This window comes from Podarcis tiliguerta (genome assembly GCF_965153285.1).
Source record: "Podarcis tiliguerta genome assembly, chromosome: 9".
Classification (NCBI taxonomy): Eukaryota; Metazoa; Chordata; class Lepidosauria; order Squamata; family Lacertidae; genus Podarcis; species Podarcis tiliguerta.
Window position 1 is genome coordinate 10,279,331 of NC_139542.1, and position 27,325 is coordinate 10,306,655.

The following is a 27,325-nucleotide window of genomic DNA, read 5'->3' on the forward strand; positions in this document are numbered from 1 at the left end:
GGGGACCCCAAGGGCCATCGAGTCCAACCCTTCCTGCAGTACAGGAATGAGAGGCAATTGTGAAGAAGCATTCTTATTCCACAGCTCTATTCATTTACATGGGACCAGAGAAGGAAAGGTGGGTTGTGCAATGCTTGGCTGGTGGTATATCCCATCTTTGCTGAAACACAGTGTTTTTTATTATTATTCACATGCATCCTGCTTTTCCTTTTGAGGGAAACTGTATCTCGCAATGTCCTTCTATTTACATATGGGCAATTTTGGGTGTGTCCCATTCATTTTCTCCTCACAGGTCTACCTGGGAATCTGACCCTGGGTCTCCCCATTTCAAAGCCAGTGCTATAATACCCCCCCTACACCGCAAACTGACTGTCATATTGTTTTATTGTTGACAATGGAATTTAAATTGGCTTTGGGCAAACGTTTTTAGTTTTACTCTGCATCCAGCTGCTGGTGCAAAGCTCTCTTTGGAAGGCTTCTGCCTGCTGAGGATTTTTAGAGAGACAAAAAACTGGGTTTCTGGAGGGAATAAACCCCACAAACTCACAAAAACCATTTCTCCTCTTATTACCACCACCAGGTATTTTATAAGGCAATCTGGAAAACCATTTGCTCTGAGATTTCTCTTTGCAAAGCCCAAGAGCCCTGCCAGATTGCAAAATGCTTAGCCTGAGGCCTTTTGTTGTTTTCTTTCTCCTGCTGGCTTCTCTGCACTCTTGTGCTGGGTGTATCGGGTTGTCCTGTCAGGCCACCACCAGACCTACCAAGCTTGTGTTTTCAAAACAAGACAAACAGCAAAGCAAAATAGTGAAGGAGGCAAAATGCTTAAGCAGCTGCGGACCACCAACTTGCTCATGTGTCCCTGGTTTGTAAGCAAATGTTCTAGCTGTGCCACGTTATCTAGCTAACATCCTTGGTGTCCATCGTGCATTTTGGCTCTTTTAAATTCGCTCTGTGGAACTGTGTTGACGGCGAGAGCCACTGCAGTCCTTACAAGCACATCCAGCATGAAGCTGAACTAGCTGGCATTTTAAGGAGCCAGTGTGGTGTAGTGGTTAGAGTGTCAGACTAGGACCTGGGAGACCAGGGTTCAAGTCCCCGCTTGGCTGTGAAGCTCACTGGGTGATCTTGGGCCTAACCTACCTCACAGGGTTGTTGTGAGGATTAAATGAGGAGTGGGAGAACCATGTATGCCACTTTGAGCTCCTTGGGAGAAAAATGTGGAATATAAATGGAATCCAATGGAGGTTTTTAAGCAAAGTGTTGGTGCTGACCTTTAAAGCCCTAAATGGCCTCGGTCCAGTATACCTGAAGGAACGTCTCCACCCCCCATCATTCAGCCCAGACACTGAGGTCCAGTGCCGAGGGCCTTCTGGTGGTTCCCTCACTGTGAGAAGCCAAGTTACAGGGAACCAGGCAGAGGGCCTTCTCAGTAGTGGCACCCGCCCTGTGGAACGCCCTAACGTCAGATGCCGAAGAGAAAAACCACTACCAGACTTTTAGAAGACATCTGAAGGCAGCCCTGTTTAGGGAAGCTTTTAATGTTTACAAGACTATTGTATTTATGGCTGGGGAAGATCAGCCAGATGGGCGGGGTATAAATTATTATTATTATTATTATTATTATTATTATTATTATTATTATTGCTAGAACGGGAGACAGAATTGTCACTGTGAGGCACCCTTTCCCTAAAAAACGCTCAACCACTTTGACTGGACCCCCCCCCCCAAAAAAAGGGGTAGATCACTGTCAGATTTTTATTTTGTGAGTAGATCTCAGTCTATTGGGAGTTGGACATTTCAGAGAAGGCTTTTTCTTGTACCACCATCCCTACCACATGCTTCACCTACTGGTGGGGCCACATGTAGGGTAGCTTCTGCAGAGTTTCCCCCACTGGCAGGATGGTATGGGGTCAGTGTCTGCAAGCCATTTAGGGCTTACTGTCAGCACCTTGAATTGCAGAGGCAAAATGCATCCCAAGCCAGAACAGGGCATCTCACTGGTTCCAAAGACCTGTGAGTCCATCCTAGGCCCTCTGTCTTGCTGATTCAGTTTCAGGGTGGTTTTTTTGGAGGGAAGCCAATGTTTGGTGTATATGTGACCAAAGAGGGAGGAACTAAGTTGAATTGGAGGGTTTGAAAGGCTCTGTGGCCACACAGGTTCTCCAAGGCCTGGTCAATTTAATTGCAGCCAGCCTGTGGTTTGAATATGAATGTTTTCCTGCAAACCCCAACATGTTTTTAATAAGGGGACAAGAGAAGGGGGTGAGGACAGTGAAAGAGTAGCAGTTAAAGTAAAACAGGATCTTCTCCTCCCCCCCCCCCTTGTTCCCTGTTTCCTTTTTTAAAAAATCAGGTTTGCCAAAGCCTTTTTATCTGTTGCAGCAGCAGACGTGCCTCAGCTTTTGGCTTGCTATATATTTTTAAAAGGGATATATACTGTTCCCTGCAGACGGACTATAAATTACACTGCAGTGTCACTGAAGGAATTTGTTTAAAGATCTGAGGAAATTGATAGCTATGCAGAATTGCTGGCCCATCTGTCTTCAACCACACATTCTCCATCTTCTTCTGCGTCTCCTCTTTTAGCTTGTCTCAGCCTGCGTGCCGGGTAAATCTCCGGCTTATAAATTTGGTCAAGCACTTAAAACTCCCCACCCTGTCCTGGCTACCGCCTTTGCATCTAACAACAAAGCAAGGCAAACTTTGAGGGGGTTTTTTTGGGGGGGGGACAATCTTTGGAGTGGAGAATTATAGATTGAGTTGTGAGCTCCTTGATCTCAAAACATGCATCTCTTCACATCCGGCAACTATATTTGTGTGCAAATTCCCAGGCTCTTTGCCTTGTTCTAGAATTGGGCTTTTCCTGTTTGAAAAACTATTCACTGTATCTTAATAGGTAAGAATGTAATTGTGCAGGTGAATTTAAACTGGCAGCAAAGTCTCCCTGTGTCTTGGACGTCAGATGTTTTGGATGTCAGATGTTGATTTAGTCCAACATCCTTCCTGTTCTCATAGTGGCCAACCAGATGCCTGTGGAAAACTCGCAAGCAGGAGCTGAGCGTGACAGCACTCTCCCCTCCTGTGGTTTCCAGCAGCTAATATTCCACAGAACCATAGTATGGTAGAGTTGGGGCACCCAGAGAGCCATCTAGTCCAACCCCCTGCAATGCAGGAACCTCAACATGTGGTAAAACGTAAAATTAAATACAGTGGTACCCCGCAAGACGAATGCCTCGGAAGACGAAAAACTCGCAAGACGAAAGAGTTTTTCGTTTTCTGAGGTGCTTCGCAAGACGGATTTCCCTAAGGGCTTGCTTCGCTAGACGAAACGGCCCTGCCTCTCGTGTCATGGCGACGCGCACTGCACGCACGCACGCACGCACGCTCACTTCCCCGCTCCTCCGGCTCCCTCCCGCCTTCCCTCATGGTTGGTGCCTCACGCCGCTGCCCACCCCCCTCGCGCGCTCCCCTCAGAGAGCCGTTGCCGCCAGTGCCTCTCTCTCCCTGGTGGCGGTTCCGCCGAGTCGTGCTCCTGAGCCCCGCCGCCCTCCAGCAGCCGCGTTGCACGGTGGCCACAACGCGCGGGTGAGTCCGAGGTACCGGCTGCGGCAGCTGTCCTGCTTCTCCCCCCCTTCCCCGCAGTTGTCAGTGTTTAAATGCAGTGATGCTTCGCAAGACGAAAAAACTCATGCAACGAAAAAACTCGTGGAACGAATTAATTTCGTCTTGCGAGGCACCACTGTACCACCCATGGTTGTTTAATTATAGAATGTGGTATGATAGATTGTGTTAGAAGGTGGAATATAAATATTTGAACAAATAAATGCACGTATTAATTACCATCCTACGCAGTCATACCTCATGTTAGGTTTGCTTCAGGTTGCGTGTTTTCAGGTTGTGTTCCGCGGTGACCCAGAAGTACTGGAAACGGTTACTTCTGGGTTTCGCCTCTCGCGCTTGCGCAGACGCTCAAAATGACGGCATGCGCAGAAGCGGCAAATCATGACCCACACACGCGCAGATGCGGGTTGCGTTCTGCTCATGTTGCGAATGGGCCTCTGGAACGAATCTCGTTCGCAACCAGAGGTACCCCTGTACTTCTAAAGCAGTATTTATGCCTGCCTGCAGAATGTTCAGTTTTCTGTTTGCTTTTAATTTTGCTTCTCTTTCTCCTTAAGGACATCCTGATGGGAGAAAGTAGTGAGTTCAGCCATTTTGTGAAAGATCCTTTCTATGTCGTGGCTGCTGGCACCAGGTAGGTACTTATTCATTCTCTCTCTCTCTCTCTCTGTGTGTGTCACGTACTACCAAATGACGACAGAGCAGTTTCTGTAAGAATAAGTAAAACACACCACTAAAAACCACAGCACACAATGAAACTAATAGTAAGATAGTCGTAGTATCTTAATACTGTAATAGCATAATGAATGTTAAATGAAAGGGTTCTGATCACCTTATATTGGGGGGGGGGGTGCATAAAAAATAGAAGGTGAGCTTGCCCCATGTATAGCTGAGGGGGGAAAGCTTGCACACATCTTCATCCAGAGAAGCAGGTTAAAAAAATAAAATCCACAATTGCCTTTGGAACAAAAACAAAACCCTGTTTTGTTCAAGGTGTACTCCGAAGCAGTAAGGGAATCAAATAATATCTGAAAAGATTGGCACAGAAACTAGCCCAAAACTTTTAAAACAAATTCAAAGGTATGTTTTCCCTGCGAACTGCATTCTTGCTCAGAGACAAAAGATTATTGGATTTTCTGTGCCCACTCATAGCGCAATAGCCATGCAAACTTTACCTTGAACCATGGTTACTGCTGACACCTCCATGGTTGTTCCAAAGCAGCTCTGGATAATGCATGTATACCTCCCACCCACGCTGCTAGCACACATCATGTGGTTCTGTGCGTCATTGGTATGATACGTAACCACACAGCCCTTCTTAACCGTTTGATGGAAAATGTTCACATTATCAGGAGAGGCGCAGGGGTCACAGTGAAGGAGGTGCAAGCTCATGTTCTGAGTCAGCTGATTCAGACACTGCTTTCTTTTGATGCACCACAAATAGCCTCTTATCGCTTGGAGCAGCCTTTGCCAACCTGGTGCCCGCCTGGTGTTTTGAACTAAAACTGCCATCAATTCCAGCCAGCATGGCTGTGCCGCCCAGTGCTTATGGGGGCTGTAGTCTGGAGGGCACCAGGTTTGCAAACGCTGATGTATGGCTTTGAAAATAAAGAGTTTTAGAGAAGAGTGATTAACTTGGAATTGCAACAGCTAAGCCAGCCTTGGCGTCGGTGCCTAGTTTCTAGGAAAGTATTATGAAGCCAGAGGAGCCAAGACTTTTGCCCCGTGGGAATCTAGCAAACAGTTTTCGAATAGCTTTTAGTGGTCTTTGCGTGAAAGCAACCCTGGCTGTCGTCTCATCCTTCCCAATTAATCAGTGTTCCGAGACTCTTTTTATGACTTGGCTTCTGCATGCAGCTTCTTAAGTAACGAGATTGACACTAGCAGAGAAACGAGCCAACGGGAGCAGGATATGGGCTATTAAGTAATATGCCTTGCTGCCAAGCCTGACATTCCTAAGTGCTTATTACCGTCTTAAGGTCTTCGGAATGCTGTTGCTGCATCAGCAATGAATGTGTTACATTAAGCGCATTCCTCTGGCGGACAGCTTTTTTTTGTGTTCAGGAATTGTTTCACAGTTCTCTCCCCCACCCCCGCTCCAAAGAAGGGAACCGGTTGAGTTGGAAAAGCAATAGTTCACAGCAGACTAGCTAAATATGCAAATGAGCACTGGGCATTATTGAAGATGAGCCAAGGTGGGCCTCGTGAAAAGAAAGCCTAGCTCACGGCTCTGCCAGAATTCTGAAGCTATCAATAAGCCAGAGAGAATTCTTCACCATCCGTAAGGAAGTGAGGGTTTGTGGGCTTCCAAGGAAGCCTTTGATAAAGGCTTTTCATAAAACTGAGTAGTTGAAACACCTTTTCAGGGAGCAACAGCTGGAAGAAAGAGAGATAGTGAATGTTAAAGGTAAAGGGACCCCTGACCATTAGGTCTAGTCGTGGCCGACTCGGGTTGCGGCGCTCATCTCGCTTTATTGGCCGAGGGATCCGGCATACAGCTTCCGGGTCATGTGGCCAGCATGACTAAGCCGCTTCTGGCGAACCAGAGCAGCGCACGGAAATGCCGCTTACCTTCCCGCCGGAGCGGTACCTATTTATCTACTTGCACTTTGACGTGCTTTTGAACTGCTAGGTTGGCAGGAGATAGTGAATGTTAGGCTAAAGCAAAAGGAACTACTTCAAGAGAAAGACAAACAGGCGTTATTATCTGAAAAAAAGGGATAAAAATATGCAATAGGAATGAATATCAGATAGCAATCATGGTGCCATGTGGAGACTGTGAGGTGTACACACATTTTTTTAAAAAGCAAACATCCAGTCCTTAACACTGGGGAGAAAATTGCTTGTAAGCATAAGGAACATAGTTATAGAGGCTCGGAGATCAGAAGCGGACTATGTGTTGTTCTTGGCACAGAAGATTTCTGCTTTTACTTCATGCACCCAAACCTTCCCCTCCCACACAGCATGTTTTCAGCCTGCCTCCTCCACGGCCTGTGTTCTTGATAAAAGAAATAACACGTTCAGCAAGAACACAGATAATTGCAGTATAATGAGAATATTGGGTGCGTGCAAAGGTTCTCCATTTGTGCAGGTTTTATTTTCATTGCTGAATTTTTGCAGCATTTGAACTTGGGGTATTATTATTACTATTATTATTTTTATTGCAAAAGCCTGGAGCCCGCATTGATATAAAATTGATGCATCAGCTTGATTGCCTTTTTTTTTTTTAACTCATTAGTTTTATACCCTGTCCTAGATCATTTGGCAGCAAAGAAAGAAGTCAGAAGGAGAAATCAGCGTTCACACAATATCGACCCCACACTCGCCATAGCAATGAGAGTGTCGGCAACTCGTTCATTCCGAATGAGAGACAGAAAGCTCCGGATCTCCTCAGACACCTCAGCAGGACCTCAGCATTTTCCTCACCTTCAGCAGATTCGAAGGGTTATCATCCTGAACCTAAGCCAGGTGCCAGGCTTGTTACCCCTTCCAGATTTGGCTGGTCGCCATCTAACGGTGCTAACCCCATACCAGCTCCCTCAGATTTCCAAGTCGCCAGTGAAAACCTAGTCACAAGATGGCACCCCAGACCTGAGAGGGATGACATTGTTCAGGGCCAGGTTCCGGAAAGTTCCAACGGCCCACCTAAAGAGCCAGTGGAAGATATTACCTGGAGATGGAAGGCCACACTGCCTCTAAGGCACCTCCCACCTACAATTAAACGGATCAAAGATGACGGCCCCTCCAGAAGCGCAATGCCTTTCCAGACATCTGGGCAGAAGGCCTTCCAGAGGTGGCAAAGCCTTCCATCGCAAAACAGCTCCTCTTCTGAGCCAGAGACTCCTTCTGGCCAAAGCAGGCTGTCCCTCCGCATCTCTGAGTCTTGCCTGCAGGTGTCTCCTCAGGAAGAGGGCGATGACGACGTTTTCTTCCAGCCTCGTGTTTTGGATGCCGCCTATGAGCTTTCGCCCCCTCCACCGCCACTCCCCACCCAGAGCCCCAGCAGTGCTGTTGAAAACACCATGGAAGAATTCCCTCCTCCTCCTGCTGGCATTCTGGAAGAGAAGGAGCCAGCAGCTGGGAACGCTGCCAGCCTTGGAGAGGAAGGGTCTGCACTCAGGTAAGGCTCTTCTTGAACACCCTTCCCTGCTCTTACTTTGCAAGCAATCCTTCTTGGCTTGGAATCAACTTGATCCCCCTCCCCTCTTTCCTTTCTCCTTTCTCCTTCTGTGATCGAACTCCTACTTGGGGAGGGACTTCCTTGTCTTTTTTCTGGCCCACGTAGGACCAGTCTGAATAGTTGGCCTTGGTGAAGATTTGACTTTTCATCCCCAGAAAGTTCTTGATTTGAGTTTCTACTGAAATGAGGCTGCGTTTTAATGTTGTATTTTAATCTTGTTTTTAAGTTGTATCTTAAGCAATTTTTTTTATGTCTGGTGTTAGCCGCCCTGAGCCCGGTATTGGCTGGGGAGGGCGGGGTATAAATGAAATTTATTATTATTGTTGTTGTTCTTCTTCTTCTTCATGTTTGGTTTCTTGGGATTCCAGCAACAATAACTTTAAAGGGTGCATAGAGCCTCAATTTTTATTTGATCTGTTTGTTCCAAACTAACCATATATTTGCTCCCAAAAACTTTACAGCTGTTGAGGTCAACTGTTCTTTGAATAAAAACTGCCCAGTGCTCACTTAAGCTTTTGAAACCTTGGCATGTAACCTCTGATTATATTTGACCTCAGTAGATGTTCAATGGCAGTTAATATCCAGGCAGTATTTAATTCTATTTCAGTGGTTCCTAAACTGGGGGGGGGGGGGGGATATGAACGGCCCGCTTGGTTCCATAAATTCGCCCCCAGTGTCCCCATGGTTCAAATTAAAAATATTTAGTTTAACTAATTCAACAAAATTGATGAACTTCATCCAGTGATGCCAGCTTTTCCAAGTCTGATAGTCATTTATATCCCCTGCTGACCCCTTGCCTCTTAGCACCCTCTGCCTGGTAGATCATGCCCCCCCCCCCGGAACGGTACCACCCACTTTAGGAACCACTGTTCTTTTTTTGATAGTTGGCATATTCGTATTAGTAGGCATGCATTTAATGACTGGCCTTGTTTGATGGTTACTGCACATGACCGAGAGGCTCAAACGACTTTGGGAGAGGCGTGTTGGCACAGAGTTTCAGAAACCCTGGTTTAAAATAGCTCTTCCCCGTGTTCATTGGCAGAAACTTCAAAAGGATTCCCAGGAACTTTGGCGAGAGAAAGGAAACGGGACCAAACTCCGCCTCCACTGCCAACGCCAAGAGCAGCCGGGCTGCATCACCGCCCCCTGCCGGAACCTCAGGACCCAATGCGAATGGCGCCACGCCTTCCTCGCAAGCACAACAGCCGCCTCTGCCCGCTCAGGGGCTGCCTGGCGAAGCTCCTGCCAGCCAGCCTCTCATGCCTGTCATCACCAGCAGGGAGCCCGAAAACGGTGACCTCAACCCCGAGAGTAACCCAGGGAAGATGAAGACCCCGGAGGACATCAAGGAGGAGGCTTTGGCAAAGGAGATCATCCACAAGGACAAGTCGCTGGCCGACATCCTGGACCCCGATTCCAAGATGAAGACAACGATGGACTTGATGGAAGGAATATTTCCCAGCGGGGCCAGGATGCTTCGAGAGAACTCGAAGAGGAAAATGACGCAGAAAAGGGCCAACAGCTCTGGCAGTGGCTCTGTCCTGCCCAGTGATAGCAAGTAAGTCCCATTTTCTTAAGGTTTTTGCACCCCATAGAGCAGATATTTTTTACACTCCACTTACACGATGGGGCATGTTTTAAGCTCCATCTGCCTGTTTATCAGGCACCCATCCTGATATGCCTGCACAAAATTTGTGCAGAGGTTTTATGACGTTACCTGCGCATTGAACGTTCATCGCAGGTGTATTATTATTATTATTATTATTATTATTATTATTATTATTAGGTTATGCGATGTCGCCATCTGGTCCTTGTTATCCTGCACCTTCCAGTGCAGTTTCCACGTCGTTTCTGTCGGACTTCCCGCATTTAGAAAATAGTTGGGATATTTCACAGAGTAAAAACCACTAGATGGCAATGTTGCATAACCTCCAGGCAAATATTGTGCAAGAAAACCAGGGTGAATGCTCCATAAACAAGCCCATCTGGAAGCGCCCCTGGGTGTTAAAATCTTCCTTCTCTCCAGTTTGCCCAATGGGGATGTTTCCCCCAAAGCACGCCCACAGCTGATGTCAACTGTTATGTCAGATGGGTGGAGATGCAGCTGCCAAATAACGATCAGAAGCCTTGAAGTGCCTTCCCAGTTGTGCATGTCAGCATTGCCCTTGAGCCAGTGTCACCAACTGGACTCATCCACTTCAGCCCTGACTGGGCTAGGCGAGCTGGATAGCACTTCCAAAGACCACCTTCCTCACAGGAACAGGTCTAAGTGCTGTGGACTCACAACTCAGAGCTGTGAGCACCGCAAATCACTCCAACAAGAAGACAGTCGTTGTACAGCAGAGTACAGCAGAGCATAAATCACTCGGACAACAGTGCTGAAGAATATCTTCTTTTATTCACTAACAGCTACTGTACTATACAAACTATATACAAATGGAGATGCTGGACTGCACTGAGTCTTACAGCTGCTTTCTACAGCGACCTTATCTACACAGAGATAACACTCAGTCTTTTTCTCTCCCTGACTGACTAACTGACCGACTCTCTCTCTGACCGACTCTCTCTCTCTCTGAGGTGCTGGAGCAGAATAAGTAGATATAAGAACACACCTCCTCCTCTCTGCAGAATCAGCAGACTGCTCATGAGATTCTTGGGTATGGGAGGGGTGAAATCTCCCCAGTTCATTGGCAAGGAAAGCTTGCTGTCAGCACCAGTCAGCTGACCAGTGCTGAGTGTAATGTGGAGCTCTCTGTCAGGAACCATCATAGGGTTCCCTTGACACATAAGGACCTCCATAGGGCAGCTACTTCCTGCCCCAAACAGGCTTTCCGTGAGTTCAAATATTCCTTTGCGTCGCTGGCTTAAATCGAAGTGCAAATGGGCTGTACGGAACACTGGTGTTCTTGTTTGTTGATGTTTAGTAGTGTCCGACTCTTCGTGACCCCATGGACCAGAGCATGCCAGGCACTCCTGTCTTCCACTGCCTCCCGCAGTTGGGTCAGACTCATGTTTGTAGCTTTGAGAACACTGTCCAACCATCTCGTCCTCTGTCGTCCCCTTCAACATCAAAAAAACGAAGATCATGACCACTGGGCCTATCACCTCCTGGCAAATAGAAGGGGAAGAAATGGAGGCAGTGAGAGATTTTACTTTCTTGGGCTCCATGATCACTGCAGATGGTGACAGCAGTCACGAAATTAAAAGACGCCTGCTCCTTGGGAGAAAGGCGATGGCAAACCTAGACAGCATCTTAAAAAGCAGAGACATCACCTTGCCAACAAAGTCCGTATAGTTAAAGCCATGGTTTTCCCAGTAGTGATGTATGGAAGTGAGAGCTGGACCATCAAGAAGGCTGATTGCCGAAGAATTTATGCTTTTGAATTATGGTCTGGAGGAGACTCTTGAGAGTCCCATGGACTGCAAGAAGATAAAACCTACCCATTCTGAAGGAAATCAGCCCTGAGTGCTCACTGGAAGGACAGATAGTGAAGCTGAGGCTCCAAGACTTTGGCCACCTCATGAGAAGAGAAGATTCCCTGGAAAAGACCCTGATGTTGGGAAAGATTTAGGGCACAAGCAGAAGGGGATGACAGAGGATGAGATGGTTGGACAGTGTTCTCGAAGCTACCAGCATGAGTTTGACCAAACTGCGGGAGGCAGTGGAAGACAGGAGTGCCTGGCATGCTCTGGTCCATGGGGTCACAAAGAGTCAGACACGACTAAATCACTAAACTACAACAAATCCATCCCTGCTGGTTTAATGCACAGAAGCACACACAGCGCCGGCTTTTCTTTTTGCAAAGCACCCAAAGAGCTATTCCAGGGAAAAGGGACACAGCTTGATTTTTCCTTGTCTGTGTTAATGGTGCAAGGGTAGGCTGTCACATAATCTCTGCAAGGACTTTCTTTTGAAAGAAAGCACACGATATCTAAGAATCAATCCATCCTGCAGCTTGAGAGGAATGTGCAGAATGAATAGCACCTCTTTCTTCTGGTGGCTCTCGAGTTCAGTTCAGGGAACGGTTATGATTTCTCAGAAACCTATTGGAGTGCAGGAGGAGCAGAGCCTCCAGTCTGGTGGGGCAGGGAGCAAATTTGGTTCTCCAAGTCACTCTGTCTGGCCTCTGGGACTCTCCCAACACCACACGGCTCTCGCCAGCCACACACCATCTCCTCCCAGGCCACTGCCTTTAACAATCCTGCTTCGCAATCTCCTGACGTGCTCTCGCCTGGCTGGAATATGTCGTTAAACTCTGATTGGACCTTTTGGTTTCCTGAAGCAAGGCCAGTGAGAGGCGTGGCCTGGGAAGGGGTGTGGCCTGGAGGGGGCTCCATTTGGGCATTAGATGCAGACTGTCAGTAGCCCATGCGCTTCATTCAGGTGGTCCATGGCATGTTGGCAAAGAACAGTTGCAATCGCAGTTCTCCTGAATTTAAATGGCAATGCAATAAAATCATAGCTGTCAACTGTCCCTTATTTGGCGGGACAGTCCCTTATCCCAGCGCCGTGTCCTGCTGCTGTCCCTTATTGATGATGTCCCTTAAATTTCCCGGGTTTCAAAGGAAGCAGCTCCTCTCCCTTCCTCCTTGCCAGCCAGGGAGGAGGGAGGCTCCAACTGTGTTGCTTGGCTGCGTTGCTCACCCAATAAGAAGTCTAAGAACGACTGGGGGGTGGAGCTTGCATGCCTTGTGCTGATCAAATCGGCTGCATTGCCTGGGGACTCGCCTTTGCTCAGCGCTTCCCAGCAGAGAGGTGACGGTGGTTTTCCTTGAGGCTTCGTTTGGCTGCTGGCTGGGCTTTCTGCCTTTGGCTCGGAGGGGCTCAGAAGTTGAACATACCTGTGCTTGAAAAATCCCTTATTTTGGCTGCTGATCCCTTATTTTCGAGGCCGCTGGTCCCTTATTTTCAAATCTGTAAGTTGACAGCTATGAATAAAATTACATTGTAAGAACCAAAAGAGCAGTAAAAATGAAATTACAAATCATTCACCACCTAGCACAGCCCATTGCACACCAGGGAGAAAAATCATTAAGTGGTCTGCCAAGACTCTCAGTGATTTTTAGTGGGAGGGAGCGGTTTAGGCAGTCTTGTGCTAACTGTAAAAAGGTAAAGGTAAAGGTACCCCTGCCCGTACGGGCCAGTCTTGACAGACTCTAGGGTTGTGCGCCCATCTCACTCAAAGAGGCCAAGGGCCAGCGCTGTCCGAAGACACTTCCGGGTCACGTGGCCAGCGTGACATCGCTGCTCTGGCGAGCCAGAGCCGCACACGGAAACGCCGTTTACCTTCCCGCTAGTAAGCGTTCCCTATTTATCTATTTGCACCCAGGGGTGCTTTCGAACTGCTAGGTTGGCAGGCGCTGGGACCGAACAGCGGGAGCGCACCCCGCCGCGGGGATTCAAACCGCCGACCTTTCGATCGGCAAGCCCTAGGCACTGAGGCTTTAACCCACAGCGCCACCCGCGTCCCTGTGCTACCTGTATATGCATGGAAATGTTGATTAAGCATGAACCATTTTTAAAAATAGTTAAACTTGCGCCATCTGGTGGCAATCCCCAATTAAATTCACTTACTTGTGGGGAAAGTACCAAAGAAGCCATGGCTTTGGGATCTCAAAGCAAGGCACGAGGGCAGAGTTCAAAATTCCTTCTGCAGTTTGTGTATGCGTGTTTCTTCATCGGCACAAGAATGGCAGCCGTGTATGTCCCAGACTCCTACATACGTATCTGTTCTCTGCCGTGGTTTAGGAAAGATGAGAAAGAATCGTCTGCCTCAATGCCGGCCTCGTGCTCAGCTTACTACAACATATCAGTACCCAAAGCCGAACTCCTGAACAAAATCAAGGATTTGCCAGAGGAAACAGGTGGCGATGAAGAGCAGGTGGCAATCAATGAGAAAAAGGTGAGTTTTGAGCATCTCTCAGCACAGAAGGAAGCAAGGTCAGCCGTGATCATAACCAGAGCTCTGTCAGTCCCAGGGATCTGTGATTGCACTCTGCAAGGGCAGAATTAAACAAGAAAAATCATGCTTCTAACCTTTAAGACTAATTAATGGCAGTTATGTTCATGCACAAAATCCAAGTGGTTTGTGCTCCTAGCTGAAATTTGACAAGTCCCTACCTTTTGAAACATAAAAGATTTCTGAAGATCTGCGGTCTTCTGTTGAGAACAGAAATAGTTTAATCTCTGGCTCAAGTCAGATATTTGTAGTAAACCTGCTTCCATTGGTCAGCTTAATTCCTTAATTCAGTGTGTACCTATGACCTCCTGTTGGTCGGTGCTGTGCAAGCAAAAAGAGACTGGGTGGCTTTTCATTTTCATTTTTAAGAGGTCTCTTAATGCAGTGACTCCATGGTGCCAGAAGAAGACAAGGCATTTTCCCTTTATTTACACAAAGGCAAGTGATTCTGTCCCCAGGGCGAAATTCTCCAACTTGCCTTCTAGTTCTCTAGCAAAAGAAGCTTATACAGTGGTACCTCGGGTTACATATGCTTCAGGTTACATACGCTTCAGGTTACAGACTCCGCTAACCCAGAAATATTACCTCGGGTTAAGAACTTTGTTTCAGGATGAAAACAGAAATTGTGTTCCGGCAGCGCAGCAGCAGCAGGAGGCCCCATTAGTGGTGCTTCAGGTTAAGAATAGTTTCACGTTAAGAATGGACCTCCGGAACGAATTAAGTACTTAACCCGAGGTACCACTGTATTGTACTACTGAGAACATTGTTGCACAGCATCGTTCCTTAGAAGGTCAAACAATTGTGAATTGTTTATCACAATAGCATCCGTAATGGAACCCTTATTCTTGATTAGTTTCTTTGTATACATAGCTTTTTAAAATTTTATTATTTTCAGTACAGTATACATAACTTTTATTGGCTGGAGGAATTCATAAGGAATGTTCAGACACATGTTTTAAAACAGGTGTTGGGTATCCGGGGTTCCCCAGATGTTGCTGGACTACAACTCCCATCATCCTAGTCCTCGTTGACTCGTTGACTGTGGCTGATGGGAACTGGAGTCCATTGGAATATCTGAAGGGCCACAGTTTCCAAACACCAACTTTTGACGGCTGCCTGACATAGTAGTAGAGGATGATTTTTGCTCAATTCTGCCCCACCAGGCTGAACTCATTGAGAGCTTGTCCCACAAGCTGGAGACCCTGAAAGAAGCCAAGGAGAGTCTGCTGGCAGACATCAAGCTCAACAATGCCTTGGGAGAGGAAGTTGAAGCTTTAATCAGTGGCCTATGCAAGCCCAATGAGTTTGAAAAATACAGAATGTTCATCGGAGACCTGGATAAGGTGGTCAATCTCTTGCTTTCGCTCTCAGGACGCCTCGCTCGGGTGGAGAACGTTCTCAGCAGCCTCAGTGAGGATGCAGATAACCAAGAACGGGTAGGTGGATTCAGAAAACTAGCGCACAAATGTTCACTCTTGCCTGCGCACGAGTGGCGCTTCCCTACAGCAGTGTCTTCGGCAATGAAAGTGGGTTGAAACCAAGCACCATAAGCTCTTGCATCCAGGAGCAGCACAGGGCAATTGTCTTGTGATCCAGACATGTACATCCAGCTTCAAGGGCCTTCTGGCGGTTCCCTCCCTGCGAGAAGTGAGGTTACGGCAGTGGTTCTCAACCTGTGGGTCCCCAGATGTTGGACTACAACTCCCATCATCCCTGAGCTCTGGCCTTGCTAGCTAGGGGTGGTGGGAGTTGTAGTTCAAAAACATCTGGGGACCCACAGCTTGAGAAAGGCTGGGTTACAGGCAACCAGGCAAAGGGCCTTCTCGGGAGTGGTGCTCGCCCTGTGGAACACTCTCCCATCAGATGTCAAGGTGATAAACAACTATCAGACGTTTAGAAGACATCTGAAGGCAGCCCTGTTTAGGGAAGTTTTTATCGTGTTATTAATATTCTGTTGGGAACCGCCCAGAGTGGCTGGGGAAACCCAGCCAGATGGGAGGGATATAAATAAATTTCTTATTCTTATTATTAGCCAGTTCTCTCTCTCTCTCTCTCTCTCTCTCTCTTTCTTTCTTTCTTTGTTTGTTTCTTTCTTTTTGCAAGATCAGCTCAGGTTGGCTTTATCTAACACAGGGCGGCCCAACTTTTCATACCAAGTGGGTTGCAAGAATACAGTGGTGCCCCGCAAGACGAATGCCTCGCAAGACAGAAAACCCGCTAGACAAAAGGGTTTTCCGTTTTTCGATGCGCTTCGCAGGACGAATTTCCCAGTGGGCTTGCTTCGCAAGACGAAAATGTCTTGCGAGTCTTGAGATTTTTTTTCGCTCCGCACCCCCTTTTTCTAAGCCGCTAAACAGCTAATAGCCTTTTAGCAGCTAATCCGCTAAGCCTTTAATAGCCGCTAATAGCCGCTAAACCGCTAATAGCGCTAAACCGCTAAGCCGCTAATAGGGTTGCTTCGCAAGACGAAAAAACCGCTAGACGAAGAGACTCGCGGAACGAATTAATTTCGTCTTGGGAGGCACCACTGTACTTGGAACCTGCCGGCCGCACACTGCCTTGTTATGCGGGGTGAGGGAGCGAGGCCAAAATGTGAGCCCACACCCCAATCCTTTCTCTGCCTTCCCAAAGCTGGCTAAGTGAGGCTCTCGGAAGGAAGTATGAGGACTCTAGGACCCTGTCTGAGCCCGGCACCTCACTTGCCTGGCTTGGGGAAGGCAGTGTGACAGCTGCAGGTGTGAGTCATCAAATGTTGCTGAGGGCCAGCCACAAAAGGCCTTGAGGGCCACATGTTAGATCTAACATGATCTAACCCTGATCTAACACATTCTTGGGAGAAAATCTCTCTCTCTCTCTCTCTCTCAGACCGCAGCCCTAATCCCATTCACTGGGCAGTTATTTTTTTAATATATAATAATAATTTATTATTTGTACCCCGCCCATCCGGCTGGGTTTCCCCAGCCACTCTGGGCGGCTTCCAACAAAGACCAAAATACAATAAAATGTCACACGTTAAAAACTTCCCTGAACAGGGCTGCCTTCAGATGTCTTCTGAATGTCAGGTAGTTGTTTATCTCTTTGACATCTGATGGGAGGGTGTTCCACAGGGCGGGCGCCACTACCGAGAAGGCCCTCTGCCTGGTTCCCTGTAGCTTTGCTTCTCGCAATGAGGGAACCGCCAGAAGGCCCTCGGAGCTGGACCTCAGTGTCCGGGCAGAACGATGGGGGTGGAGACGCTCCTTCAGGTATACTGGGCCGAGGCCGTTTAGGGCTTTAAAGGTCAACACCAACACTTTGAATTGTGCTTGGAAACTTTTAAAATCTACTTAGAGAAGGTGAGAGGGACAATATGGGTCTTCAGTGTGGTCCATTCTGTGCATCCCCCATGTGTGGGATGCCAGAACAGAACCGCATCTATTCTTGGAAGCATGAATGGAATAGATTGCAGACATTCATGTGAATTGCCCCGTGGAGTTTAATAGGACCTGCTTCTAAGCAGACGTAGTTAGGAATGCACTGCGACAGTGGGGAAGGGAATAGACAGGGGCAAATTTTAGCCGGAAGAGCTGTGGCGCTAAACCTCTCCCTTTTCCTTCCCTCCCACCCCACGCGGGACAGAGCTCTCTGAACGAGAAGCGGAAGATGCTGGCTGGCCAGCACGAAGACGCCCGCGAACTGAAGGAAAACCTGGACCGGCGAGAACACGTGGTCTTGGACATCCTATGCAATTACCTCTCGGGGGAGCAGCTCCGAGACTACCAGCATTTTGTGAAGATGAAGTCTGGGCTGCTCATAGAACAGCGCGAGCTGGACGACAAGATCAAGCTAGGGCAGGAACAGCTCAAGTGCCTTCTGGAGAGCCTCCCCACGGACTTCGTGCTTAGCAGCAGAAAGGGAGCAGAACCTCCAACATCCATCGGAACCAGCCAACCTCCAGCGCCAGCATCTTCGCTCTGACCTTTCCAGACGCGGCTGCGTCAAACCTTTTCTTCTCAGAATTATTTAATCAGAAACCTCTTTTAACTTTTTTTTTAAAAAAAAAAGAATTGAGGGAGGATTTAATTATTATTTTTTAATTAACGTTGGGGTGGGGTGGGGGAATAAACAGCACGGAAAGATTTCTTTTTCTTCTTCGTCTTCTCCCGGAGATCACGACTTAAATCTGTGTGGGATACATTGGATTCTTGCGGCCAAGCAAGATGCAGAAGAGACTGGCAGCAGGTTCTACGAGGGAGGTCGTTAGCTAATTATAAATGAACTCAAGCTGTCCCTGCTGAAGGAGTCTTGCCCCCCTCCCCCCTCTGAGCACCTGACGGTCGTTAAAATAATGAAGGATATACAATAATGAAGCCTTAATTAAAATATTAATGAGAGACCTGCTGTCTTGAACAATATCCATATTTATATTTTTTAAAGCTACAAGATAGAATTCTGTAAAGATTTTGTACATACGCTAACCAGTTATCGATTCTACTTCAACGTGTACGTAGGGGGGAAATGGTTAAATATTTTTTTTTGTACTTCACATGGGAAAAGAAAAGAGGAACACCCTTGCCCCCACCCCCCAAAAAACCCATAGTCACACACCATATCTAAATAAAGGACTAGCAGGAAAAGCTACAGGCCAGGATCCTAGGATGCTTGCATGCAGAAAGATGTACTTGGTGAATGTCAGCCCAGACGTTGGATGTGGGTGCAGTTTGGCATCTCGTTTTCCCTGCGCAAGGATCCCCAGTCAGAGTGCTATGGCTCTGTCCTTTTCCTCCCCCTCCCCTGCATGGTGGGATCCAGTGGCGGTCCGTGAGCAGGGTCCCTACCCGTGTACCATCGAGGCGGTCACTGGATTGCAGCTTTTTATCTCTCTCGGTGCCCAGTGAATGTTGCCAGTAAGTGACCTTTCCACGAATTGCATTGCACAGCAAAATCCCGTCTTCCAGATCTGCAGTGCGAAGCCGCCGCCGTTGGAACAAGCACTTGTGTGAACCAAACAACTCAGGAGTCAACGTGAAACTGAAGCAAAGAGATACTTCCTCCTTGAGACTCTCTCTCTTGGGCTCTGTGATATTATTATTTTTTACAAAAAGAAAAACAGTAACAAGAGAAAGCATGGAACTGCATGCAGCCTGCAAACTTATTTGAATGACTTCTTGAGGTGGTTCATTGAATGTCCTTATTTATAGATTGCTTTAAACGGAAACGGAAATGAAATCCCTAGCCTTGGTTGTTTCTTTGAAATGTAGCAGTGCTTTGCTTAAACCCCATTGGAACTGGCCATCCCCCAAGAGCCATCCTTACCCAAAACTGAGGTGGGAAGCGTTAAAGTTGCACAGGTAGAGTTGCCCATCCCACACTTTCTTCAACACTCTTCTGAAAGCACTGCCCCTTTGTTTAGATGGGAGACATTTTTCAGACCCCATTCTCTTGTGGGTAACTGGGGGGGTGGGCAGGTGCAGAAATGGGTAGAGCAAAAAGTGGGCTACACTCCAGCGATGCAAAAGTCAGATTCCAACACACATCTCTCCCATCTTCCAAATGATCCATAATCCCAGTTCAAGGACACTTTCTAGCCAGGCGAAAGCCATTGTGGAGGACACAGCCATTGAAGGGCTTAGCCTAGTGCAGGCATAGGCAAATTCAGCCCTCCAGATGTTTTCAGACTACAATTCCCATCATCCCTGACCACTGGGTCTTGTTAGCTAGGGATGATGGGAGTTGTAGTCCCAAAACATCTGGAGGGCCGAACTTGCCTATGCCTGGCCTAGTGGATAAGAGGCAAAGACTGAAAAAGAATCCTTGGGGTCAGATGGGCCTAGAGGTTGACAGTGGCCCAATCTGACTGCCAAAGGTGTCCCAGGGAATCGGCTGAAAAACAGAGGTGCTGCTGAGACTCTGTTCACCTGCAGCTTGTACGCTAAAGGCCAGTGTGGTTGCTTAGCTTGGGTTATAAACCAGTTGCGTCACCTTTGATGTGGCTGGCCAGACTTCGGCTACCTCTGATTTGATGCTGCTGCTGCTCCTGCAACCTGGAATGGATCCCCTTCTGTGCCCTCCACATGTTTCCACTAAGCTGGGATGGGGAACCTGTGGTCCTGCAGATGTTGCTGAACGCCCATCAGCCCCAGCCAAGATGGCTAATTGTCCAACAACATCTGGAAGGCTGCAGGACATTTACCCTTGCACTAAGCTTCATTAACCTCTTCTGTGGCAGCTTTTTCCGAATATGCACGGCCTGTTCATTTTCACGGTGACTCTCTAACAAGCAAGTAGGTCTCTTACTCCTCTTCCTTACAGACATGAGGCAAGGCTGAAAAAATGATGAGTTAAACCAGCCAGGGACTCATCATACAGATAGGACCATTTCTTTAGCCAAGACTGGCTGTTCTCTACTTGCAGGGCCGGCCCTGTCATTAGGCAGAATGAGGTGGGATGCTGGGAAGCTGCTGTGGCAACCTTCTAGCTGTTCCCTTGTGTTGGAGGACACAGCTGTTTATGCCACCCTGCCTCTCCTTAGTTCACATGATCTGGCACGCTGCCTCAGGTGCAATGAAGGAAGTTGTCGCATCGCTAGTGTTGAAGCAAGAGTCTGCTTCCACTCTGGTTGGCTTCCGTATGTGAAATGGTGGGGAGAGAAGAATACCATCATCTCTGCCTAGGGCAAGATTTGCTCTGTCTTTATTTGCCCTGCAAGGTGCATCACTTCCAGATGTTTCCCAAGGTCTGAAAGTTTTATATGCTGCCCTGCAGAAGGGCAAGTCTACCGAATGCTTATCACAGTGGTTCTCAACCTGTGGGTCCCCAGATGTTGTTGCACTACAACTCCCATCATCCCTGAGCTCTGGCCTTGCTAGCTAGGGGTGATGGGAGTTGTAGTCCAATAACATCTGGGGACCCACAGGTTGAGAAAGGCTGGTTTATCGTGTGTGTGTGCTGGATCAGAGCGTATGTTGCCCGTGGGAAAGCTCCCTAACCTAACTCTGAAGCCGAATCTCTTACAGTGGCGATTTTGTTTTGCCTGTGTGAAAAGCATTTCTTCCAACAATCGAGGAGGTATTTGGTTCATCTCCATTCAATGGGGGTTTGTCCTCCGCATTGTGCTATCTGGATGTTGATTGGCTCCAAGCAGCTTCTCTGGCTCTGATCCTTTATCTTGCCAGATAAAGTTTGTTCCAAAGAAACCACATGGAGTTCTTTCCCTTTTGCTCTTTGTAGAGAAGCAGGCACAAAAGTCTAAAATGCATCTTTTAGCAGCAACTCGGCCTCAGAGCCATAGTATCCTATTGAGCGCTGTGCAGAATCTCAACCCTTCACAATTTAGGCTCTGCTGCAGTTCTAAGAATTGGAATCAGACCAGTTTTGCAGTGTAGGTGCCTTTTGTATACTCAAGGCATAACTTGTAATACTCTATGCTTTTGATAAATTGCCATGCTGCTCTGACTAGGATGTTTCTTGGTTTCAGTATAATTGTGCTTAATGACATCAGTGAAGCTCTGGGAGGATTTTGGACCAGTAGAACAGGGGTAGCCAACATGGTGCCCTCCAGACGTTGCAGGCCAACAACTCCCATCATCCATGACCTTTGGCCTTTGCTGGCATGTGCTGATGGGAACTGTAGTCAGATATGGTCTGAAGGGCACCACATTGGCCAAGCCTACCTTAGAGCAGGAGGGATCTTGGCATCCATGCCTTTGGCTTACATGATCTGTGGAAAAGTCATGGTCCTCATATCTCCTTAGGCTGTGTTGTAAGGCTCCTGTTTACACTGCATCCTGTGTGTTTTCCCCAGTGGTTTGGGAAGCGATATATACAATCCAAAGCTATCCTGTTCTATCCTTTCATTTTCTTATGAAATACTGTGTTTTGAGACGTTTTCCCCAAACCAGTTTTGATCCAAATTGAGAAAACGAAGGACTTGGCTGTGTTTTAAGCTGGTAAGCTGTACAAAGCCGCTAAGTTACAGGAGGTGGAATAATGGTGTTGCTATCACTGAAAGATGGAGACCCCATTTCTGGTTAAGTGCTAAGCTGGTTGTCATAGGGCACTTCTGGATGGCAGGTTCAGTAGACCAGTTGGGCTTGCTGCTGGTCCAAAGAGCACAGTCCAACATGGAATAGTACAGAACTACTTTGTATTTCTTGAGGTACCTCCCACCACAAGCAGCCTCCTTTGGTGATGCAGTCTTGAGTGCCGAGTGAGGAAGGCTGGTGTGCCGTTTGAATATTTACAGTGTCACCTGAGTGAGGACCAAGATCCCAGGGCAAACTCGCATCAGCTTTGCCAGTGGGCTGCATCCAACATTCTCTGTCTGCTAATGCAAGGGATCTTGTGCTAGCAGAGGGGTAAGCTTTAATGTTACGCAACTGAGGGATCCAGTGCAAAAGTTGCATTAGCAGAAACCCTTCATGCAACAGGCTGCTCCACTTATTATGCAACAAAAGTTACCAGCAACTTGCTTATGCGTTATTTTGCCCAACAATGCTTCACTGGTGCAAAACTTTTCTCCCATGGAGCACTATTCCACTAAATGACTTTAAGGCAGCACTACATTGAATACACTCCAATATGCCCATAATCACTACTAGCCCCTTAAAAATGTCCTAGCCCACTTGCCTACACGGTTCTCTGTTGGGGTTTTGTGGCATAAAGAGAAAACCCACCAACTCATCAAATTTATATAAGCTTCCCAAGCTGGCGGCCTAGGAATTCTTCTTGCATGCCCTCAAGCAAATGGGCAAGACTGGCTATTGACAATAATGTGGTTTTGGTGGCCTTAAAAATCTGTGTCTGTTTTGTGCCAGGCAAGGGGACTCCGGTTGTGTGCGTGTGTGGACAAGACGCCAGGGCTGGGTCAAGACATTTTGGCATCTGAGGTGAACCACAAAATGGCACCCCTCTTCCCTGCCAGGGAAGTCGGGTCAAGTGAAGATCTACATCAAGAACAAGGGGGAATGAATACCTACATTGGGTTCTGCTGTCCCTGTTGATTCTGCCGCCTGAGGCAGTCACCTCACCTTGCCTCATGGGTTGGCCGGCCCTGCATGGCACCCTTTTGTTCCTGCTTTGCGTGGGTTGTTGGTTGGTTAAAGAAAAGGGTTTAGTTTGTTTTTGCACTGCCTCATCTAAAGATTGTCATGATTCTCTGGGTTGTTGTTTTTTTAATTTTATGAATGATCAACATTGGTAAAGAGGATGGTGATGTGTACTTGGAAACAATTAAAGGTTAATAGTTCACTGTGCAATTGTTTCTTCCTGCCTCGATTGTGACTTCTGATCCTTTCGTTTCCTTTCGGGCTAAACTCCACTGGCCTTTATCAAGAGTGTTGCTATTTGCGGGTGGGATTCAATCGCACATGGGCAAACTCAGGGTGCACAATTGTAGTTTATTGGGAGATCCCACCCAACAAACCTGCTTCTCCGAAAGAGGGGACTTTCGCGATAAGGAAAGTGAAAGAAAAATGGACTGGAAAGTGTTGGATAATGCTTCCTTTGACACATCATCATCAAACCTTCCTGCAACCAAATGAGGATATATGCTCATTCAGCAGCCAACATAATCTGAACCCCTTGCAAACAAAATCAGGATGAATTCTCAATAAGCAGGTCATCTGGATGTGGCTTTGGAAGCAAATCCTTCTTCCCTATCTTTTCTCTTTACTAAAAGACCACATGGTGGTTCATTGGTAGCTGAACTTCCAGTTGCTCCAGCAGCAACCTGACTTGATCCATTTCTGCCTGTAAACCCATCCCACATACTCAACAAACCACATCCCCTTCCTCTGCTCTCCCCGTCTCCCATCCCAACATGGAATCATAGAATTATAGAGCCCTGAGGGTCCTCTAGTCCAACCCCCTGCAGGAATCTCAACTAAAGCATTCATGGCAGGTGGCCACCCAGTATTTGCATTGTCATGACTGGTATCCATAAGAAATCCCTAAAACCTTAGCTGTGTCAGCAGTTTGCATGATCAGGCATTTGCCAGACCTCTACCCTGGATCCTCACCCCCACCCCTCTGCTTAGAGCACCCATGGGGGCTATGGTCAGCTCTGCATTGTGCTACTTTTCTGTTGTAGCTCATCCTGCATTTGCAAGAGTCTTAGTGTCCTTGTCTCCTTGTAAAGTAGCCAAATCTGAAACAGTCACATCTGTGCCCAGCCTTTGACCGGCTCACCCAATGGAATGTTCCTATGCATAAAACAAACATTCATTGCATATATATATATATATGCGCAATGCAGTGGGAAGAAGCCAGAACCTCTCTCTGATGCACTGGATGTCTATGTGCACAAGCCTTTGTTAAACATGGGAGGAATATTTCAACTGCGACCCCCCAATTGGTTCAGTGAACTATGGTCTACATCAGGGGTAGGCAACCTAAGGCCCATGGGCCACAAGCAGCCCATGGGGGTCGTTTAACCGGCCCCTGTACTGAGCTACCCGTTTGGTGAGTCTCTGCGCGCTGCGCTAAACCAGCACAGTGCAGTACAGGGACTTGCTTCTGCAGCGCCGGAAACCACGTCTGCGCAGACGCCCAAAATCACAGGCACGCACACGCAATCCGGCCCATGGAGAGATCTCCACTGGAGTGAACCAGCCCAGGCAAGGCAAACCTTGCCAATCCCTGATCTAAATTGACAAGCAGCAGCAATGTGGGGGTTCAGACAGGAGTCTTCCCAACCCTACCAGGAGATGCCAAGAATTTAGCAAACATGCACACCTGTAGATGCACCCCAGATCCCCTGGTCACTAGGCAAGTGTACACAAGTGTCACAAAGCAACCCTATGACCTCCACAGCGAGGTGGGATGGCACAGAGCCATTTCCTACCTCTCTGGAAGAGCAGGGAACCTTTCCCATGCTACCAGGGTTGGAAGAAGACCCACCTGTCTGTGGATGGATATGCAGATTGCCTTGAGTAGTTAGGTTTCCCAAGGCACACCTGCATGAGTAACAAATGCAAGCTTGCAACCATCACAGCAGATCGCTGATACTGCTCAAGTCCACTGACAAGCTCTTACATGATATAAATGGATGAAGCATTTCAGAGACAGCGCTTAGCTGTTTGGTGCTGGGATTCTGGTTGGTTGTGCTTGCAAAACAGGCGGGTGGGGGGAAGAAGGTGCCAGAAATGGGCGGTGGTGTTTCTTTTTCCCATCTGTGAGACTCAAAACTTGCATGGAGAGAAGGCCAACTGAAATGTTTCTTTAGCAATACCAGCGACCGTACAGAGCAGGAACCTGAGTTCTCAAAAGCCAATTGGTATGTCAATATAGAGAAGGGAAAGATTGGCAAGTTAGTATAGGAGAAACTATGCAGAGCATAGTGTGGCAAAAAATCACTGCTGCAGAAAAGAGGTGGGTTAATTTTGCAGGATTTGTGTTATCAATACTTAGTGGTTGCTCCAAGCTAGATGTTTCTAGGACACCTGACCCTATTACATGCCCTCCATCAGGGCTAGTAAAATCTAGTAGGGGGAGATTGCACCATTCATTGTTTCACCCACGGTAAGGTACAAAGAGTTCCCAGGCAACAGTGACATTAAAAGGAAATAAACTTTTAAAATTGTCCAGTAGCACCTTAGGTAAAGGACCCCTGACAGATAAGTCCAGTCGCAGACAACTCTGGGGTTGCGGCACTCATCTTCCTTTACAGGCCGAGGGATCTGGCGTTTGTCCTCAGACAGTTTTTCCGGGTCATGTGGCCAGCACAACTAAGCCGCTTCTGGCGAATCCAGAGCAGTGCATGGAAACGCCATTTACCTTCCCGCCGCTTTCAAACTGTTAGGCTGGCAGGAGCTGGGACCAAGCAACAGGAGTTCATCCCATCACGGGGATTCAAACCGCCGACCTTCTGCTCAGCAAGCCCAAGAGGCTCAGTGGCTTAGACCACAGTGCCACCTCCATCCCTTCTTCAGAAGAAGTGTGCATGCACACAAAAGCTTACACCCAGAACAAACATAGTTCATCCCTATAATATGGTTACCAGATTTTTTTCAATTAATCTAGGGACACTTTTTCTTTTTTCTTTTTTGAAGCTGAGTAGCAACATGGAGTCAGTAGTAGGGATGGTGAGGCAAAAGACCCTGGGCCCAAGCACACATGCATACTGTATAAAGGTGTCAAGCCCTTCTTTCACACCCTGTGAAACATAAATGTACAGAGTTGTAGTTTTTAAAAAAGGGACAATGGCGCACTGCCTGCCTGTGACTCCCAAGCCTTCCCCGATCTCCTTCCCCCTTCCCCCTTTGTTTGGGGGGGGCTCAGGAGTCACAGGTGGGCAGCTGTTGCCCAGGAGGGGCAGAAGGCACGCGGTTTCTCTTTGAGGCAAGGTGCAAAACCCTTGTTTCATATCCTGTGAAACATAAATGCACAGTTTTTTTTAAAAAAACTGGGCAACGGCTGGCCAGCCATGACTCCCAAGCCTCCCCTGATCAGTCAAAACAAAGGGGGAAGGGGCCAGGAGATCTGTACCACCGGACGTCCCCGGTTCCCCTTTGGCAGTGGTGGCGGCAGTGGCAATCAGCAGCCCGGAGCCAGCCTGGTAGTGCAGTTGGCTCTGGCTGGCTTTAGGAGCTGCTCACTGCCCGCTGCCTTGGCACCCGCCATTTTTCCTCTCCAGAAGTCCCCACATGATGTGTTGTGCACAAGACACATCATATGGGGACTTCCAGTGAGGAAAAATGGCGGGCGTCATGGCAGCGAGCAGCTTCTGAAGCCAGCCAGAGTCAACTGCACTACCAGGCTGGCTCCGGGCTGCTGAGGCTGCTGCTGCCATATTTCCCGGGGACAGATTTGCAAATCTGGGGACTGTCCCCGTAACCAGGGACATCTGGTAACCCTACTCTATAAGGTGCTACTGGGCATTTTTTTTATTTATTTCCACTGCATCGGACCAACACTGCTACCCACCTGAATTTGAAAAGGAAAGTAACACTTGTGCTGCGTAGCCAATGCACAGCTATTGCAACCCTACAGATAAATAAAAGAGTGAAACTGTTTCCTGTTCCCACTCTGATCATCTGCTGCTTTGAGATTCCTTGGCCGGAGAGAGAACGTTCCCAGCTGTTTCCACTGATCAGGATTTGTGAAAACCAAGAAGGGTGGAGCAGCTACATTCCTCTTGCTTCGGGCTCATCACTCAAACAAGCACAAGTGTTCAAAAACCCTTTGAGTCCAAGGAAACCTCATTTTACTGTCTACATGGATGAAGCAGGGGACAGGTTGGGAAGACGGCAACTCTCACGGTTGCTCCCCCCTGCCCCAAAGTGATGAGAGCTCTCAGCTTTTGTGTTATATAGAAAATTTTGCCTTACATCTAGCTCAGCAATGTCCACAGCTGCTTTCTAAGGTTTTGTGCCTCTCACTTCGCAGCCTCACCTAGAGCCAGCACCTTAAGGTGATTCAGAGCAAGCTCTGCTCTGTCCTGAAGTCCACCCTACACCAGCTGATACCAAAGTGGTGCTCTCCAAATATTTTGGTCTGCAACTCCCTTCAGCCCCAGCCAGGATTTTACTACCTTACAACACTCCAACCATCTGCGAGTGGAAGAACAGGATATCTTACACAG

At 47.8% G+C, this 27,325-nt stretch overlaps 1 protein-coding gene across 7 annotated transcripts in view; it reads left to right on the plus strand.

Moving 5' to 3' along the window:
• SHROOM3 (shroom family member 3) overlaps positions 1 to 18,972 on the plus strand; it is a 216,357-nt gene extending 197,385 nt beyond the window's left edge. For all 7 annotated transcript variants that reach the window (XM_083398147.1, XM_083398152.1, XM_083398149.1 and 4 more), the window contains 6 exons: positions 4,182 to 4,258; positions 6,881 to 7,744; positions 8,847 to 9,362; positions 13,554 to 13,707; positions 14,928 to 15,200; positions 17,383 to 18,972. In XM_083398147.1, coding sequence (XP_083254273.1) covers positions 4,182 to 4,258; positions 6,881 to 7,744; positions 8,847 to 9,362; positions 13,554 to 13,707; positions 14,928 to 15,200; positions 17,383 to 17,721 — 2,223 coding nt within the window. In that variant the 3' untranslated portion in view covers positions 17,722 to 18,972. The remainder of the gene's footprint in view (positions 1 to 4,181; positions 4,259 to 6,880; positions 7,745 to 8,846; positions 9,363 to 13,553; positions 13,708 to 14,927; positions 15,201 to 17,382) is intronic.
• The last annotated feature ends 8,353 nt before the right edge of the window (positions 18,973 to 27,325 follow it).